This window comes from Argopecten irradians, chromosome 15 (assembly GCF_041381155.1).
Source record: "Argopecten irradians isolate NY chromosome 15, Ai_NY, whole genome shotgun sequence".
Taxonomy (NCBI): domain Eukaryota; kingdom Metazoa; phylum Mollusca; class Bivalvia; order Pectinida; family Pectinidae; genus Argopecten; species Argopecten irradians.
Window position 1 is genome coordinate 30,991,852 of NC_091148.1, and position 19,874 is coordinate 31,011,725.

At 33.0% G+C, this 19,874-nt stretch overlaps 1 protein-coding gene across 1 annotated transcript; it reads right to left on the bottom strand.

Moving 5' to 3' along the window:
- Position 1: 1 nt before the first annotated feature.
- On the bottom strand, positions 2–17,700 carry LOC138309454 (alpha-(1,3)-fucosyltransferase C-like). Its single transcript, XM_069250653.1, has 3 exons — positions 17,573–17,700; positions 14,123–14,196; positions 2–1,679 (listed from the first exon to the last, which is right to left on the bottom strand). Exons 1-3 carry the CDS (start codon positions 17,579–17,581, stop codon positions 572–574), a joined length of 1,191 nt encoding a protein of 396 aa, XP_069106754.1. The 5' UTR covers positions 17,582–17,700; the 3' UTR covers positions 2–571.
- Between the last annotated feature and the right edge of the window lie 2,174 nt (positions 17,701–19,874).

Consider the following 19,874-nt stretch of genomic DNA (forward strand, 5'->3'; position numbering starts at 1 on the left):
ATTTCTTTTTTACTTCACTCATACATTGTCGCCCAAACCAAAGTGCGGGTGGCATGGAATGGAACTTATAAAATATCCATTTTTAAAAAAAACTAATCATGGAAATTTTAAATATTTGAATCCGAGGTTTCTTAATACAATGTATATAACCTGTGTCATCCATTAAGTTCAACTGCTACTCTTATAAGGACAATTTAATTTTTCTCATACCTACGGTTATAATATAGGCTAGTCTCTCCTGGAATAAACTCATGTCGACTGAGGCTGTATTACACGGTTACCTATGCACTATATCCTCGTGAAGTCACTTCGTCGACACAATTACTATTTTCGCAGTAAAATGTAACCTTATTTCCAGAAATTAGGATGTGTCCGGCAACGCCTTGAGTTTTACCACATTGTTCGACTCTCGAGTTAGAATAGCCCGATATACTCTGGTCCTAACACCAAACATTGATTAGCATTTGGTACTTGTCAGCGGACTGATTACTTGAGGTTAAACAAAATAAAATGAAAATTGATGATGTTTCTTTATTTGATATAACTAAAGGAGAACACAGGGATTTATTGTTTAATGTAAATCATTCCTCTTTTGACATATTTTGATATCCTCGTTGCCTCTTAACCAAGCATTAATATCATTATACACACGTCGGTATTTCATTGGCCGGTGTAGCATCCGACACAATTCACAAAATGGTTCCTGTGTCATAGAATCTACATAATAGTTCTCCTGCCACCGGAAGTACTGTGTGGAACGGAAGTTCGTCGCGGACCGGAAGTCTTGTACGGATTTGGTGGTATCTTTATACAAAGCCATCGTATATTTCCCAAGCTCTTTGATGGAGTTAAAATTTTCTGTGTTGATATAAGATTTAGACGGTAGATACATGGTGTAGTTACCTCCCCCTCGGACTATGGGTATGGAGTACGTGTAATCCCAGAAAAGCTTGAAACTCTTCTCTGTTATGTAATCCCGACAAATTTCACTTTCAAAGGCCATGTAGAATTTATACTTCTCCTTCAGCATTCTTTGACATTCTGAATCCTGTGCTTTCGGGCACTTCATCGGTCCACAGTTACCAAACTTGTCAACAAATATAAACTTTTTCAGCATATTAGCATAATCATTCCTTCTGGCATTGTCGTAACAATTCGAAACAAACCAAGCTGCGAAGTCCGACTTATTAGCCCAATCAGTAAAATTTACCAACCTCTGTTTCATATCCTCTCGTCTACCTGTAGGTAATGTTTTAAACCTTCCATAAGTGTTCAATATATCCGCATCTCTCCTATACCCTATTGTCCAATTAAACAAACGACGCCATTGTTTGATTGTATCTGGTGACGGATGACGGTGGGGCGGCTCTAGAGCATAAAATACCCATATATGGTCATTTTGTTTCTGTAAAGGTTTGTAGTTATACAATGTAGCTGAATGGAACACGACAGCTGAACTCTTATTGTAGTCACCTGTGTTCACCATATGGCAAGGATAGTCGCAATGATTGAAGACGTTCAGGCTGAAGTCTGACGGGCGGTTATAGAAGAAGACTTCTATGGACGTGTCCTTGGGTGTCCGGCGTTGTCCTGTCCTACTTGTTGGTTTTATTTCGTACCGTACATGTTCCACATACAGGAAGACCAATATCATGGCAATCACAGAGCAGGTGAAAAGTCTGAAACAAATGTCAAAATATCTTATTGTTAATGTTACCACAGGATAAACAAGAGCAGGTGCACAAGTGTGAAACAAAGGCCAAAATATGTTTCGTCTTTGCATATTACAGAGTTACCTCCCCTGGCATCCATCGTGACTTCATTATTTTATAATTAATTTTCTCTTTGTTACAGGCTTTCTGATTGGTCCATTCATTTTTTTCATTCCACGATGAAAAAAAAAAATCCGAGAATGGCGCGGAATTCCCGACATTATCATGACGTCACAATAGAAACATTGACGTTGCGTATTGATTTGGAAAAAATAATCCCTTGGAAAAAATCAACTGAATCGTACGTGCAAATGTATTTCATTTTTATAAAGTAGCCTGGGAAATTAATTATAAGCATTGAAGTCACTATTTTTTAATTTCATCGGGGTATGAAATAAATTTTGTTTGCAAACTTTTGTGAGAATCCGCTACGCGGATTCACACAGTTTGCAAACAAAATTTCTTTCATACCCCGATGAAATTAAAAAATCGTGACTTCATTATTTTGTGATGAAAACTCGTGGCATTTTCGCCGAAAGCATGACATTCCACTCACAAACATATGGCTTCACAATCAATACCTACCCACAAGGGCAGATAACTCTGTAATATGCTATTTCGGAATATTAATAGTGCCAAAGCATGCACAAAAATAAGTAAAAATAAAATGCCAGATTATCCTTTGTAATCCAAGTGCCCAATGTCGAGTGTCCATCTTAGCTTTAAAATACACCGTTGTTTTCACAGAAATGCCCTTTACCATACCCTTCATCAGACGAGTGTCCATCTTAGCTTTAAAATACACTGTTGTTTTCACAGAAATGCCCTTTACATACCCTTTATCCATTATAATCAGGTGTCGAGTGTCCATCTTAGCTTTAAAATACACTGTTGTTTTCACAGAAATGCCCTTTACCATACCCTTCATCAGACGAGTGTCCATCTTAGCTTTACAATACACTGTTGTTTTCACAGAAATGCCCTTTACCATACCCTTCATCAGACGAGTGTCCATCTTAGCTTTAAAATACACTGTTGTTTTCACAGAAATGCCCTTTACCATACCCTTCATCAGACGAGTGTCCATCTTAGCTTTAAAATACACTGTTGTTTTCACAGAAATGCCCTTTACCATGCCTTTCATCAGACGAGTGTCCATCTTAGCCTTAAAATACACCGTTGTTTTCAAAGAAATGCCCTTTAACATGCCCTTCATCAGAAACTGAATAATACTACCGTGACATCCTCGGGGAAATTGGAATAACATAGAAGGCCTTTAGTCTTGGTAGAATCTTGTAATCTGCATGGGCCTATTATATACAGTTATTTGTTTCTGGTCCTGCTTATAATTAGTATACAATGTAAAGGGAGTGGGACGACTGGTTTAGTCAGTATAATGTGACCGAATGTGATGTACTCCCAAATATCTCTGGTAGCATGTTTCAGTGTGATAGCGATGGAATATACAAGAGTCCACGATCATAAAAAGATACCCTCTGGGCATACAGTTACTTAAATCAAACGCATCCCGCACCCATAACACATCGCAGACCGGGGAGGATGTTCTTAAATTGGCAGTATCTGTTAAGTTCTTAAATTGACAGTATCTGTTAAGTTCTTAAATTGACAGTATCTGTTAAGTTCTTAAATTGACAGTATCTGTTAAGTTCTTAAATTGACAGATTCTGTTAAGTTCTTAAATTGATAGTATCTGTTAATTTTTAAATTGACAGTATCTGTTAAGTTCTTAAATTGACAGTATCTGTTAAGTTCTTAAATTGACAGTATCTGTTAAGTTCTTAAATTGACAGTATCTGTTAAGTTCTTAAATTGACAGTATCTGTTAAGTTCTTAAATTGACAGTATCTGTTAAGTTCTTAAATTGACAGTATCTGTTAAGTTCTTAAATTGACAGTATCTGTTAAGTTCTTAAATTGACAGTATCTGTTAAGTTCTTAAATTGATAGTATCTGTTAAGTTCTTAAATTGACAGTATATCTGTTAAGTTCTTAAATTGATAGTATCTGTTAATTATTAAATTGACAGTATCTGTTAAGTTCTTAAATTGACAGTATCTGTTAAGTTCTTAAATTGACAGTATCTGTTAAGTTCTTAAATTGACAGTATCTGTTAAGTTCTTAAATTGACAGTATCTGTTAAGTTCTTAAATTGATAGTATCTGTTAAGTTCTTAAATTGACAGATTCTGTTAAGTTCTTAAATTGAGAGTATCTGTTAATTATTAAATTGACAGTATCTGTTAAGTTCTTAAATTGAGAGTATCTGTTAAGTTCTTAAATTGACAGTATCTGTTAAGTTCTTAAATTGACAGTATCTGTTAAGTTCTTAAATTGACAGTATCTGTTAAGTTCTTAAATTGACAGTATCTGTTAAGTTCTTAAATTGACAGTATCTGTTAAGTTCTTAAATTGACAGTATCTGTTAAGTTCTTAAATTGACAGTATCTGTTAAGTTCTTAAATTGACAGTATCTGTTAAGTTCTTAAATTGACAGTATCTGTTAAGTTCTTAAATTGACAGTATCTGTTAAGTTCTTAAATTGACAGTATCTGTTAAGTTCTTAAATTGACAGTATCTGTTAAGTTCTTAAATTGATAGTATCTGTTAATTATTAAATTGACAGTATCTGTTAAGTTCTTAAATTGATAGTATCTGTTAATTATTAAATTGACAGTATCTGTTAAGTTCTTAAATTGATTCTGTTAATTATTAAATTGACAGTATCTGTTAAGTTCTTAAATTGATAGTATCTGTTAAGTTCTTAAATTGACAGATTCTGTTAAGTTCTTAAATTGAGAGTATCTGTTAATTATTAAATTGACAGTATCTGTTAATTTTTAAATTGACAGTATCTGTTAAGTTCTTAAATTGACAGTATCTGTTAAGTTCTTAAATTGACAGTATCTGTTAAGTTCTTAAATTGATAGTATATCTGTTAATTATTAAATTGACAGTATCTGTTAAGTTCTTAAATTGATAGTATCTGTTAAGTTCTTAAATTGACAGTATCTGTTAAGTTCTTAAATTGATAGTATCTGTTAAGTTTCTTAAATTGACAGTATCTGTTAAGTTCTTAAATTGACAGTATCTGTTAAGTTCTTAAATTGATAGTATCTGTTAATTATTAAATTGACAGTATCTGTTAAGTTCTTAAATTGATAGTATCTGTTAATTATTAAATTGACAGTATCTGTTAAGTTCTTAAATTGATAGTATCTGTTAATTATTAAATTGATAGTATCTGTTAATTATTAAATTGATAGTATCTGTTAATTATTAAATTGACAGTATCTGTTAAGTTCTTAAATTGAGAGTATCTGTTAATTATTAAATTGACAGTATCTGTTAAGTTCTTAAATTGACAGTATCTGTTAATTTTTAAATTGACAGTATCTGTTAAGTTCTTAAATTGACAGTATCTGTTAATTCTTAAATTGACAGTATCTGTTAATTATTAATTGACAGTATCTGTTAGTTCTTAAATTGACAGTATCTGTTAATTATTAAATTGATAGTATCTGTTAATTATTAAATTGACAGTATCTGTTAAGTTCTTAAATTTAGAGTATCTGTTAATTTTTAAATTGACAGTGTCTTTTAAGAGGACATTATACGTAATCAACAACATAGACATCTAGCAACACAAATATTTGATGCGTTAGGAAATTACACATGATTCGGCAATCTTTTTGAAATATGTAGTAATACGCTTCATGTGAAAGTATTCAGCTATTTTATTCACTATAAAGATATTAGCATCGGTAAGATGACATGTTCAGTTTTACCCAGTTTATTACAATACATACTTCGATATAAAATATACATAATTGAATGTAGATATGCAGTAACTCAAGAGTATTTTATCATTTATTGTATGAACAGTTTGCCGCCTATTGTATGTCCGTTACGTAAAGAAAATTGATCTATCTATACATTAACTAAAAGTAGCAGAATGTTACAAATGTTTAAATATGTAATAGACATCCCATGAGTTAGGGGTTTTGTGGGTTCTGAGTAGATGGCTATGTAATAGACATCTCATGAGTAGGGTTTTGTGGTTCTGAGTAGATGGATATGTAATAGACATCTCATGAGTAGGGTTTTGTAGGTTCTGAGTAGATGGATATGTAATAGACATCTCGTGAGGAGTAGGGTTTTGTGGTGTTCTGAGTAGATGGATATGTAATAGACATCTCGTGAGTAGGGTTTTGTATGGTTCTGAGTAGATGGATATGTAATAGACATCTCGTGAGTAGGGTTTTGTGGTTCTGAGTAGATGGATATGTAATAGACATCTCATGAGTAGGGTTTTTGTGGTTCTGAGATTAGATGGATATGTAATAGACATCTCGTGAGTAAGGGTTTTGTGGTTCTGAGTAGATGGATATGTAATAGACATCTCATGAGTAGGGTTTTGTGGTTCTGAGTAGATGGATATGTAATAGACATCTCGTGAGTAGGGTTTTGTGGTTTCTGAGTAGATGGATATGTAATAGACATCTCATGAGTAGGGTTTTGTGGTTCTGATATGGTAGATGGATATGTAATAGACATCTCGTGAGTAGGGTTTTGTGGTTCTGAGTAGATGGATATGCAATAGACATCTCGTGAGTAGGGTTTTGTGGTTCTGAGTAGATGGATGGAGCTTATTGAGATAAACTTTAAAGTTTTTGGAATTCTCAATTAACAAGATCCGTTAATTAAGTACGGTCTCCAACAGTTATATCACGACGTTGTGGATTGAACCATGTGACCGATAAAACAAAGCGATATGTTAAATATTTATAATGTTTATAGAATTTACTAAATATATATCGTTTCTTTAAGATTTAAAAGTTAGAGAGCATTATTCATTTACTCAGTAAAACATGGAATATGTTCACCCTACTCCCGAACTGTCTGTTAGGGTAGTACGATCCCCATTATATTTGAAAATATCGGAACATTGAGCTCTATTATCAAAGATATATATATTTATTGTAAAACTTTTGATGGATCTAACAGATGACATTGTAGGAAATGGACAGGACGGTTCGTTCCACTCGGTCATAAGAGACGGGAAGAAGCTATTTTTATATAACTGGGTTCTAGCAGCAGGAACATTAAATAATCTGTTATGTAGGAAATATCACTAATATTTAAAGAGAGTTGTAATAATTCATAAATATGAGAAGGGCAATTTTTATTAAATATATTTAAAAAAGTTATATTTCGATGTAGATGTCTTCGTTTAATAAGTGGTACTAGGCCAGATTCTATAAAAATTATAGCGTGACTTGTTCCCCTTCTTAAACCAGTTCTAATGCGTGCTGCTTCAAGCTGAATTGACTCCAAAATATCACACTCAGATTGATTGCAATTAGACCATACTATATTAGAATACTCGAGAATTGGTCGAATAAAGGAAGTATAAATAGTTTGAAGTGATTTTCTATTAAGTTTGAATTTCAGTAATCTGAGTATGTTTATTCTTTTGTGTATGCTTTCTCACAGATATAATTTATATTATGGGTAGACCAATTTGCCATTGAATTGGATTATACTCCTATGTGCTTTTGATTAGTAACATTATTAATTTGTATTGTTGAAAAAATAAATCAGGAATTAATATTTGGGAGTTAACTCGCCTTGAGAAAAGAACAGATACAGTTTTATCAGGATTAAAAAGTATACCACATTTTTTCAGCCCAGATATTTTTCTCATATCATTATTAAGATTTTTGGCTGATTCCTGTCTATTTCCTTCAATGAGACTTATTAAGGAAGTATCGTCAGCAAAACAATTTAACATTAGAAGAAATATTATCACCAATATCATTAATATACAATAGAAAGAGATATGGACCCAGGACAGATCCCTGTGGTACCCCCGCCTGTATGGATTTTAAAGGTAGATTTGAACCCATCAAAGACCACTCTGTCTCCTATTCTTCAAATAAGATGAAAACCATGTCAACATATTACCTTCGATTCCATATTTTTAAGGTTATATATTAAACCAACATTTACATTAATAGTCACAAGATAAGTGTGACAGCAGATAAACTTCCATACCCTAACCAATAATACATTTACCTTAATAGTTACCAGGTAAGTGTGACAACAGATAAACTTCCATATCTTACTAATAATACATTTACCTTAATAGTTACGCAGTAAGTGTGACAGCAGATAAACTTCCATACCCTAACCAATAATACATTTACCTTATTAGTTACCAGGTAAGTGTGACAGCAGATAAACTTCCATATCTTACTAATAATACATTTACCTTAATAGTTACCAGGTAAGTGTGACAGCAGATTAACTTCCATATCTTACTAATAATACATTTACCTTAATAGTTACCAGGTAAGTGTGACAGCAGATTAACTTCCATATCTCACTAATAATACATTTACCTTAATAGTTACCAGGTAAGTGTGACAGCAGATTAACTTCCATATCTCACTAATAATACATTTACCTTAATAGTTACCAGGTAAGTGTGACAGCAGATTAACTTCCATATCTCACTAATAATACATTTACCTTAATAGTTACCAGGTAAGTGTGACAGCAGATTAACTTCCATATCTTACTAATAATACATTTACCTTAATAGTTACCAGGTAAGTGTGACAGCAGATTAACTTCCATATCTTACTAATAATACATTTACCTTAATAGTTACCAGGTAAGTGTGACAGCAGATTAACTTCCATATCTTACTAATAATACATTTTACCTTAATAGTTACCAGGTAAGTGTGACAGCAGATTAACTTCCATATCTTACTAATAATACATTTACCTTAATAGTTACCAGGTAAGTGTGACAGCAGATTAACTTCCATATCTTACTAATAATACATTTACCTTAATAGTTACCAGGTAAGTGTGACAGCAGATTAACTTCCATATCTTACTAATAATACATTTACCTTAATAGTTACCAGGTAAGTGTGACAGCAGATTAACTTCCATATCTTACTAATAATACATTTACCTTAATAGTTACCAGGTAAGTGTGACAGCAGATTAACTTCCATATCTTACTAATAATACATTTACCTTAATAGTTACCAGGTAAGTGTGACAGCAGATTAACTTCCATATCTTACTAATAATGCATTTTCTTTAATAGTTACCAGGTAAGTGTGACAGCAGATTAACTTCCATATCTTACTAATAATGCATTTTCTTTAATAGTTACCAGGTAAGTGTGACAGCAGATTAACTTCCATATCTTACTAATAATACATTTACCTTAATAGTTACCAGGTAAGTGTGACGGCAGATTAACTTCCATATCTTACTAATAATGCATTTACCTTAATAGTTACCAGGTAAGTGTGACGGCAGATTAACTTCCATATCTTACTAATAACACATTTACCTTAATAGTTACCATAAGTGTGACGGCAGATTAACTTCCATATCTTACTAATAATGCATTTTCTTTAATAGTTACCAGGTAAGTGTGACAGCATATTAACTTCCATATCTTACTAATAATACATTTTACCTTAATAGTTACCAGGTAAGTGTGACAGCATATTAACTTCCATATCTTCACTAATAATACATTTACCTTAATAGTTACCAGGTAAGTGTGACAGCAGATTAACTTCCATATCTTACTAATAATGCATTTTCTTTAATAGTTACCAGGTAAGTGTGACAGCAGATTAACTTCCATATCTTACTAATAATGCATTTTCTTTAATAGTTACCAGGTAAGTGTGACAGCAGATTAACTTCCATATCTTACTAATAATGCATTTTCTTTAATAGTTACCAGGTAAGTGTGACAGCAGATTAACTTCCATATCTTACTAATAATACATTTTACCTTAATAGTTACCAGGTAAGTGTGACAGCAGATTAACTTCCATATCTTACTAATAATACATTTTACCTTAATAGTTACCAGGTAAGTGTGACAGCATATTAACTTCCATATCTTACTAATAATACATTTTACCTTAATAGTTACCAGGTAAGTGTGACAGCAGATTAACTTCCATACCCTAACCAATAATACATTTACCTTATTAGTTACCAGGTAAGTGTGACAGCAGATTAACTTCCATATCTTACTAATAATACATTTCCTAAAAGACACATTTACCTTAATAGTTACCAGGTAAGTGTGACAGCAGATTAACTTCCATATCTTACTAATAATACATTTACCTTATTAGTTACCAGGTAAGTGTGACAGCAGATTAACTTCCATATCTTACTAATAATACATTTACCTTAATAGTTACCAGGTAAGTGTGACAGCAGATTAACTTCCATATCTTACTAATAATACATTTTACCTTAATAGTTACCAGGTAAGTGTGACAGCAGATTAACTTCCATATCTTACTAATAATACATTTTACCTTAAATAGTTACCAGGTAAGTGTGACAGCATATTAACTTCCATATCTCACTAATAATACATTTTACCTTAATAGTTACCAGGTAAGTGTGACAGCAGATTAACTTCCATATCTTACTAATAATACATTTACCTTAATAGTTACCAGGTAAGTGTGACAGCAGATTAACTTCCATATCTTACTAATAATACATTTACCTTAATATTTACCAGGTAAGTGTGACAGCAGATTAACTTCCATATCTCACTAATAATACATTTTACCTTAATAGTTACCAGGTAAGTGTGACAGCAGATTAACTTCCATATCTTACTAATAATACATTTACCTTAATAGTTACCAGGTAAGTGTGACAGCAGATTAACTTCCATATCTTACTAATAATACATTTTACCTTAATAGTTACCAGGTAAGTGTGACAGCAGATTAACTTCCATATCTTACTAATAATACATTTACCTTAATAGTTACCAGGTAAGTGTGACAGCAGATTAACTTCCATATCTTACTAATAATACATTTTACCTTAATAGTTACCAGGTAAGTGTGACAGCAGATTAACTTCCATATCTCACTAATAATACATTTACCTTAATAGTTACCAGGTAAGTGTGACAGCAGATTAACTTCCATATCTCACTAATAATACATTTACCTTAATAGTTACCAGGTAAGTGTGACAGCAGATTAACTTCCATATCTTACTAATAATACATTTACCTTAATAGTTACCAGGTAAGTGTGACAGCAGATTAACTTCCATATCTCACTTAATAATACATTTACCTTAATAGTTACCAGGTAAGTGTGACAGCAGATTAACTTCCATATCTTACTAATAATACATTTACCTTAATAGTTACCAGGTAAGTGTGACAGCAGATTAACTTCCATATCTTACTAGTAATGCATTTTCTTTAATAGTTACCAGGTAAGTGTGACAGCAGATTAACTTCCATATCTCACTAATAATACATTTACCTTAATAGTTACCAGGTAAGTGTGACAGCAGATTAACTTCCATATCTTACTAATAATACATTTACCTTAATAGTTACCAGGTAAGTGTGACAGCAGATTAACTTCCATATCTTACTAATAATACATTTACCTTAATAGTTACCAGGTAAGTGTGACAGCAGATTAACTTCCATATCTTACTAATAATACATTTTACCTTAATAGTTACCAGGTAAGTGTGACAGCAGATTAACTTCCATATCTTACTAGTAGTGCATTTACCTTAATAGTTACCAGGTAACGAACTATCTTTCACTATCGTTAACTTTGAATAAATTAGACTAGTTAGATTTTGACTGTCTTTTCGTAACTTGGTGGTCATATTAGCTTGCTTAAATGTTTAAATTGGCCAAAAATAACAAAGTTAATAAAACTGCAGATGCAAAATCATTAAGTCAGAAGTTTTATTGCATTAACCAAAGATTTTTAAATAATGTTGTCTTGAATAATTGTTCGATTTCACGAATGCAAATAAACATCCATGAAAATTTGATACGAAATGAAATTTTAAGTACGATTTGATACTTTTACGTTTTGCATACATGTACATGTATATCCAAATGGAAATTTACCCTTAATTAAATCATTAAATTAATCGTTAATTAGTATAAATAATAATGTCTATTCGCAGCTGTACATGGATGGGTTGTAACACATTATAGCATTGATTTTATTCTTGATGAATATATTGGCTTACTTAACTGTTGAGAATCAGCCTTACAAATCATCTAGTTTTGATATGGGCGGCGAGTCGCTAAACTGATAACCAATCTGTGTGTAGTTGTATCGCATTACCCATCAATAAAGGTTTTTTAACGTCTGTTTCATTTAACAAATGCAGTTAAACATTCATGGAATTTAATACCTTTATTTGTTCAGAACAACACAGACATATTTATGACATCGATAGTTTGGACGGTTTTTTTAACGTCTGTTTCATTTAACAAAAGCAATTAAACATTCATGGAATTTAATACCTTTATTTGTTCAGAACAACACAGACATATATATGACATCGATAGTTTGGACGCAGTGCAGCGCAGAGCAACCAAACTTTTACCACGAATGAGTTATCTACCGTATCCAGATCGGTCGTGTGAAAAAGCTGTCAGACTTATTTCCGTGTACGTAGAGTTATCTCGCCCAAAGAGCACAACAAAGCTAAATGTACATGTAAACTAGGGAGAAATGTTAACAATTAATGTAGCAAGGTGTAGAAATGGATTTTCTGAAGAACAGTGTTATAAAGGTCATCTGAACATGACCCTTTATGGGATGTTGTCCGATCCTCTAATGAACGGAGTGGTATAAGGATCTGTATTTTAATCAGATTGCGGAGATATGATTGAACTTTGCAATATTGTAAGTTTAATATATTATAAAAAAGACTCCTGCAATTTTATTAAATTATGGAAGAAGTGGCCGAACGGCACAGCAGTAGAGGAAACTCAAAGACGATATTTCCACAACAATCCAGGACCACGTTGAGAACTAAAACCTTCGCCATTAAACTGCTAGAGAATAGTCTTCCTGAAGATGTTATCGGATAAAAATACAAACACTTTTAAGAACAGATTAGATGAAATATGGAAAAACCAAGACATTTTATACAATGATAAGGCAACCATAACTGGAAATGGACTTTAAACACAATAAAGATTACTAATACTAGTCTGGTGTAGGGGAACTTGTCTGTTCCTGTACTGGAAAACAACTATATCTATGTGTACAAATCCTACATATATAAATACACATGTAGATATCCCGGTAACCTGTCGTCGAGGTATTTTAAGATGCCCTACGGCATCTCTGACCCTTCATTTATCCTTAAAGATGCTCCACCGCTGACAAATGGTATTTTTTTCACTATCAAAAACAGGAGCAGACGATTTAGAATTTTTCTTCGGTTAAAAAAGTTACTTACTTTACACCATTACCACCATTGAAAAGTTTGAGCTTCTAATTTTACTTCAAGTTAAAAATATGAAATAATTAATTGCATCCCGAAAAAATTCCGACGCACTATACCCTATATGGAATGAAGTACTGATTGCGCATGCACCAAAGGCAAAATAAATATATATATATATATTGTTTTTGTGTTAATTAGACATACATACACACGATTGAACATCAATTATTGTGCAAATAATGAATATCATTCATGCTCTGTCGGCGGTGGAGCGTCTTTAAGTGCTAGCCCTAAAACACGTACAGCTGTATGGGAATGGATTGTAACATATGCTAGGCGTGCTTATTTCCGTTATTCAGGATGATAATTTTCCATGTTCTACCAAAATTGCATAAACTTATATTTCTAAGATTGTTTTTCAAAATATCGGTAAAATTATCGTCTTCAATCTAATATTTTCAAAATGCATAGTACATTCATAAATGTAACATCAATTTATTATCCTGGCCTCTAAATAACATTGTTACAAGTTGCTTAAAATTGGGAAAATTAATTTTAAAAATGACATTTAAAGTTTTTAAAGTTCAAATACATAGACAATATGCAAGATTACTATTTTTTAATTGGGCTACATGTAAATATGTGTTCTAACAACGTTCATGAAGGACATCTTGAATAGTGTTAAATTCCCCCAAGATGCCGAGGTGACATCACTCATATTCTAACTAAGTACACCAGTTCCCACTGCAACATATTCAGCAGAACCTTTTTGTGCGAACTACATCAGATTATCTATATTGTAATGAAAGATCTTATTTCATTAGATTGTGAATGGACAATACATGATTTATTAGCAAGATTATAAGAAAGTTAAATCCTATCATGCTTGATATATCTTACCTCAATTTCAACCAATTTTATTACACAATAAAATTGCCCCAGGAAAAGCCTATTTTAGCAATTACATCTGTCTTACCTCTTCATCCATGCAGGACATATTCAACCATTTCTATTAAAAAAAAAAAAAAAAAAAAAAAAAATTGTGCCCCAGGTAAAGCCTATTTTAGCCATCACATCTGTCATACCTCTTCATCCATGCAGGACTACAAACAAACCGGATGTTTGTAAAGTGGTACTGTGCTTCCAATGGCATGAACATCTGTAAATAAATACGATAACGTATTGATTATAGAAACTTGCTGAAATATCAGTGTTTTCGTATCACAGAGTTATCTGCCCTTTGCGGCTTAGTATATTGATTGTGACGTCATTTTTGTAAGCGAAAATTACACCGATTTCCCTGCAAAAATATAACGTTACGATCAGTAAATATTTTTTTATAACAAATACCTACCACAATAAAGAATAGATATGTTTTGGCATTGACATTAACAACATATCTACAGTTATGCTTCCATCGATAGTACAATTGCATGAAAAACATGATAAAAACAATTGATGTCACAAGATAGAAAGGGCAATTGCTCCACTACACCGCAGCCTCCCAAAATATACCACAACATATATGGGAGCCCGTCCTTAAATGTTAACAAGATGTGAAGCCTGAACTAAATTTCTGACAGCATTAGTACATAATGTATCTGCGTTAATAAACAGGTTAAGGATTATTTGTATTGGAGATATAAGTGCAATCTGAATGGCCAATAAATAGAATAGCGCCCTTAGTTTAATCATTATATTTATATTTTGTTTTCTATTTAAGTGATGATTTTTATTTTTTGTTGTCTACCGGTGTGAAAACTGCATTTGTTGGACAGATCTTTTAGATGACACGCAGTAACGCGTCATGTTGAAATATTTGTCCAGCAAATGCAGTTTACACACCAATAAACAACAAAAAATAAAAATAATTTCAATTTTTATATTTCAATCGACTATTATTTTTTTATTTAACGTTTCGATAAAGTAAAACATCGTTTTTTCAACGTTACACGATTGATGTAACAGCCGGTCAGTTGATGGAATCCCGGAATTTGGCTCGAACTTACACAAACTATAGTTCCACAATAACACTATCTTTTTCATTCCATTGGTGCAATATTTCTCAAATATTTTGTTGTCTGAAATATAATTTCAGATATTCATTATATTCAAACTGTTTCATTGAAGAATTAGAAATACAGAAACAATGTTGGCCAAATTCTTGCGCATTAACACTACTTCCGGAGTCAGTGTTCCGTTGTAATATTCTTGCGCGACAACCGACTGCGTTTAATATACAAGTGTAAACGACTTTCCAGTTGGTAAGGTTTTATAGCCAAGAACAAACGGAAACGTAAATATTCCAAAGAAAATTATAATTCAGATGCGAGTAAACATGTGAATTTCCCGCATCAACCAATTAACCTGAACATCCAAGGTCGATGTGATAAAATAATAGCTCCTATAAAAATTGAATGACAACCAAAGTTCACGGTTTTTCAATAGCTTTTCAGTTTCTTAAATATAATCCAGAAATTTAAAGGATTTTTTTAATAATTCATAACCGTAATGTTTCATTCAACTACAATGTCAATTTTCCAGTGCGGACTTACTTGGTGTCAGTAAACAGGACTCGCATTCATGTACACTCGTAATGCAGTTCGTGATTAACATTAGAGCAATGGGAGTCTAAGTGGCAAAATGTACATTTTACAGAATACATGTATATCAATTCAAGTTTGAGTTACATTGTATAAACATATAAACTTATTTATAATTTAAAGGGCTAATTTAAGTCTATAGTGTCTCTATAGCAACACATGTGATGGCACGCACTGCTATTTGGCATGTTGTTCACCAGAGTAGCTTATGAAATATTAACATTTCAATAGGTCGGGCAAAAAATATGTATATCGAACAAAAATCTTCACTTTCACTTTCAGGCACTGTAAATATAACACGTCACACGCCACTGCGCAAATCCGCCATAAACTGATCACAAATCGTCATGATTGACGGCCTGGCCCCGAATTCTCGATACAACTTAAGTCTAAAATTATTAACAAAGATTACATACATTTTTGTAGTAGAAATAACTTAAGTTTTGACTTTAGTCATCACTTTTGTTTCGAGAAATCGAGACCTGATCTCATACGAAGAAGAAGAAACTTGTGGTCACCGTAAATGAGTGGCTACACGGGACTTATTGCCACTTGACAGAAAAGTTAACGTTTATTAGCGAGTTGTGTAGCCTTAAATCCAGTCCATTGTAATATATCATGGTATACACCACCTCAACCGCTTATTTTGTAAAATACAGTTTTCATTTTATACATATGATATAAATAATTGAGAATTCTAACAGAAATAAGTTATCGACGTACCATAACTGGGCGACAATATTAACACGCTGTTTTTTCTTCAGTAATTATATATAAGCTATAGAAAACCAGGTTTGGTGAATTGAACCGTGAAAATCATTCAAAGGCGCGATTAACATGTTTGATGCCTTCAATCTCTCCCACATGTACAGTTCATTGCGGTCCCCACATTACACCGCAATGCACTCTGGGAGAGACTGTGATGCCTTATAAACATTAGTTACAACAGTGTGGTATTTTTTGCACTGTAAAAGTCCTTGTTTTATTTTGTATATATTTAAGATAAACATATCATATCTGCAGAAGTCATTTTTAATTCTTAATTATTTTGAAAAATGTGAAATGAAATAATAGACCACAGCTAATTAGCTTCATGGTCTGATCATATACATTTGTATATCATTTCTAGCAGTACTGCCAAATTTCAATTTGACCTCATATTCGTTTGTGTACAATTAAAACATCTTCATTGGAAGTATTGTCCTCTCAAAATGTTGGTAACTTTTGGTGATGAATAACATATAAAAAGCTCTTCTTGATTTGTGAGCATGAGAATTACGGCACATATAACTTAACGTTACGGATCTGATTCGATGAGCCGATTGGCTTAAGGTAATAAAAGAATTGAATTGAATTGAATTGATTCGAAAGAAGAAAATAAGACCTCATGTCGGAAAAGCATTGTATTTGAATACGTAAAACACTATGGTTGACTGTGTTGCTTTGAAGCTGGGCGTGGCTCTCCCTGTAATCTTCAAAAGAAAAATCTACATGCCTGTAATTGGCCAATTTAGTCTCTGGTAATATAGTTGTATTCGGGATCAGTGCCACTCGAATTACTTACACACACCGATCGATAACTCCAATTGAAATGCGTACAATTTTTTCCTGTTTGAATGAGAAAGTTATGAAATAAACGTTCGCAATATGCAATTATCTATACGCGGCACCATTGATTCCTACTCCTTTTATATGTTTTAGTGACGTGGTGATGCCTAGGGGTTTATAACTAATCTACACGATTATGTAGGCTATAGAATGGTGTCGTATGTCTCACACAAACTTTTCATGTATTTATCATAATATTCCTTTAATTGAGGGCGAGACTAAATAATTTATTTGATCTTTAAACCATTTTTATGACTTGAGACCGTCCACGTAATTATAAATTAATTATAGAACAGACAAGTCACGACATACACACATACGTACCTTGATCATTTACAGGAGATTAGCTGTACAATGGACATGCCAGAAGTTAATATGCACTTTACATGTGTTTGCATTAAGCACTGGCGGAATTATTACCATCAAAGAGTAAAGAAATACGGCAATTAAAGAATCAAATTATGTTTGAATGTTAAGAATAATGACGGAACCTAGTATAAAGGTTAAAGATTTATTGATTGACTGGCATGATAATATTCTTTGTATATACTTAGTCGTCCACGACACGTTAAAAGTTGTCACACAGGGGCTAGGGAATTAGTTACTGTCGAAAGATATGTAAATAAAAAAACTTTTGTTATTGTTCTTATTATTTCCTGACGATTAACTACGGGTTCTAAGTTGGAACTAATGCACAACATTAGTCTGATACTTAAATTCCTAAAACATCCAAACTGCTATATATTTACTCTACATGTATAGCATAGGAAAACTCATCCTAGATTCTCCATGGATTACTATCACCGTCGTTGTATCTACCCCTGAACTATGAGACACAGGTAATTTCAGTTTGGTCATTTTATGTACACCAAAAGAATTGAATAACACAGATACATACATTTTGTACATAACGATAAACTGTGGTTGACTGTGTGGCTTTGAAATTAGGCGTCGCTCTCTTCTTCTTCTTATCATAAGGTGGAGCCGTCAATAGTCACGATTTACAATCTGTACTCTTCACCGAAAGTCACTGCAGGCCTGTGATTGGTCAGTCTTTTTATCCTGAAGTGCCTGAAGTGCCTCCAATTTTACTATGAGATAGGCCATGAATGGATATGACGACAGCAATAGTTACCCCTGGAGAATCTAGAATGAGAAAGGATATGCTATCTTTGAATATAACAGTTACCTCCCATGCATGTATCCATTCTGAAGTCTTTTTGTTTCTCTAAACGTATGCCATTATATATGCTCGCAATCACATGACTCCACAATCAATACCTACACACAAGGGCAGATAACTATGTTATATGACTATACATGCATTGAACAGCTTATTTGCACGCCCCTGTGGTACAGCCTAGTTCTGTGTCTATCCATATAACATACCATTTAACTTGATACTCGATTCAAGTCCCTACAGAACATATGTCTATTTAAAGGTCTCTATAAAGGGCAGACTTGATAGACCCTGACAGAATAAGCAGCTAAGACAATAGATTATTAACGGTTGTACTGCTATTGCTAAAATCTTACGGGTTTTAACAATAGAATTGATTTTTTTAAAAGTCATTGTGAACCACAATGACACTAAAAACAGTCGGAGCAAAGCGAAAGCAAAGCATAGACAAAAAACCTCACATTGCATCATTACACATTCATGAGTCTATTTTATAACGATGATATCAAAACAAAAGGTACGTACTACATGTACCATGGACTGACATTTTATGGTCAGGTCATGTAACTCAGCATCACAAAGATATCAAAACAAAAGAAAACAAACATGACGACTTAAAGTTGGACTGTAAGATCTGGGTTAGTCTTTAACAAGATCAGGGTTAATCTTTTACACGATCAGGGTTAGTCTTTAACACGATCGGGGTTAGTCTTTAACATGATCAGGGTTAGTCTTTTACATGATCAGGGTTAGTCTTTAACATGAACAGGGTTAGTCTTATAACATGATCAGGGTTAGTCTTTAACATGAACAGGGTTAGTCTTTAACATGAACAGGGTTAGTCTTTAACATGAACAGGGTTAGTCTTTAACATGATCAGGGTTAGTCTTTAACATGATCAGGGTTAGTCTTTAACATGATCAGGGTTAGTCTTTAACATGATCAGGGTTAGTCTTTTACATGATCTGAGTTACTCTTTAACATGATCAGGGTTAGTCTTTGACAAGATCAGGGTTAGTCTTTTACATGATCAGGGTTATTCATTAACAAGATCAGGGTTAGTCTTTGACAAGATCAGGGTTAGTATTTTACATGATCAGGGTTAGTCTTTAACATGATCAGGGTTAGTCTTTAACATGAACAGGGTTAGTCTTAAACATGATCAGGGTTACTATTTAACTTTAACATGATCAGGGTTAGTCTTTAACATGAACAGGGTTAGTCTTTAACATGATCAGGGTTAGTCTTTAACATGAACAGGGTTAGTCTTTAACATGATCAGGGTTAGTCTTTAACATGATCAGGGTTAGTCTTTAACACGAACAGGGTTAGTCTTTAACATGAACAGGGTTAGTCTTTAACATGATCAGGGTTAGTCTTTAACATGATCAGGGTTAGTCTTTAACATGATCAGGGTTAGTCTTTTACAAGATCAGGGTTAGTCTT

Excerpts from the sequence above, each read along its gene's own strand:
- LOC138309454 (XM_069250653.1), bottom strand. Across the intron at positions 1,680-14,122 it reads AGTCCTGCATGGATGAAGAG|ACTTTTCACCTGCTCTGTGA; the intron begins GTATGACAGATG and ends CATTTGTTTCAG.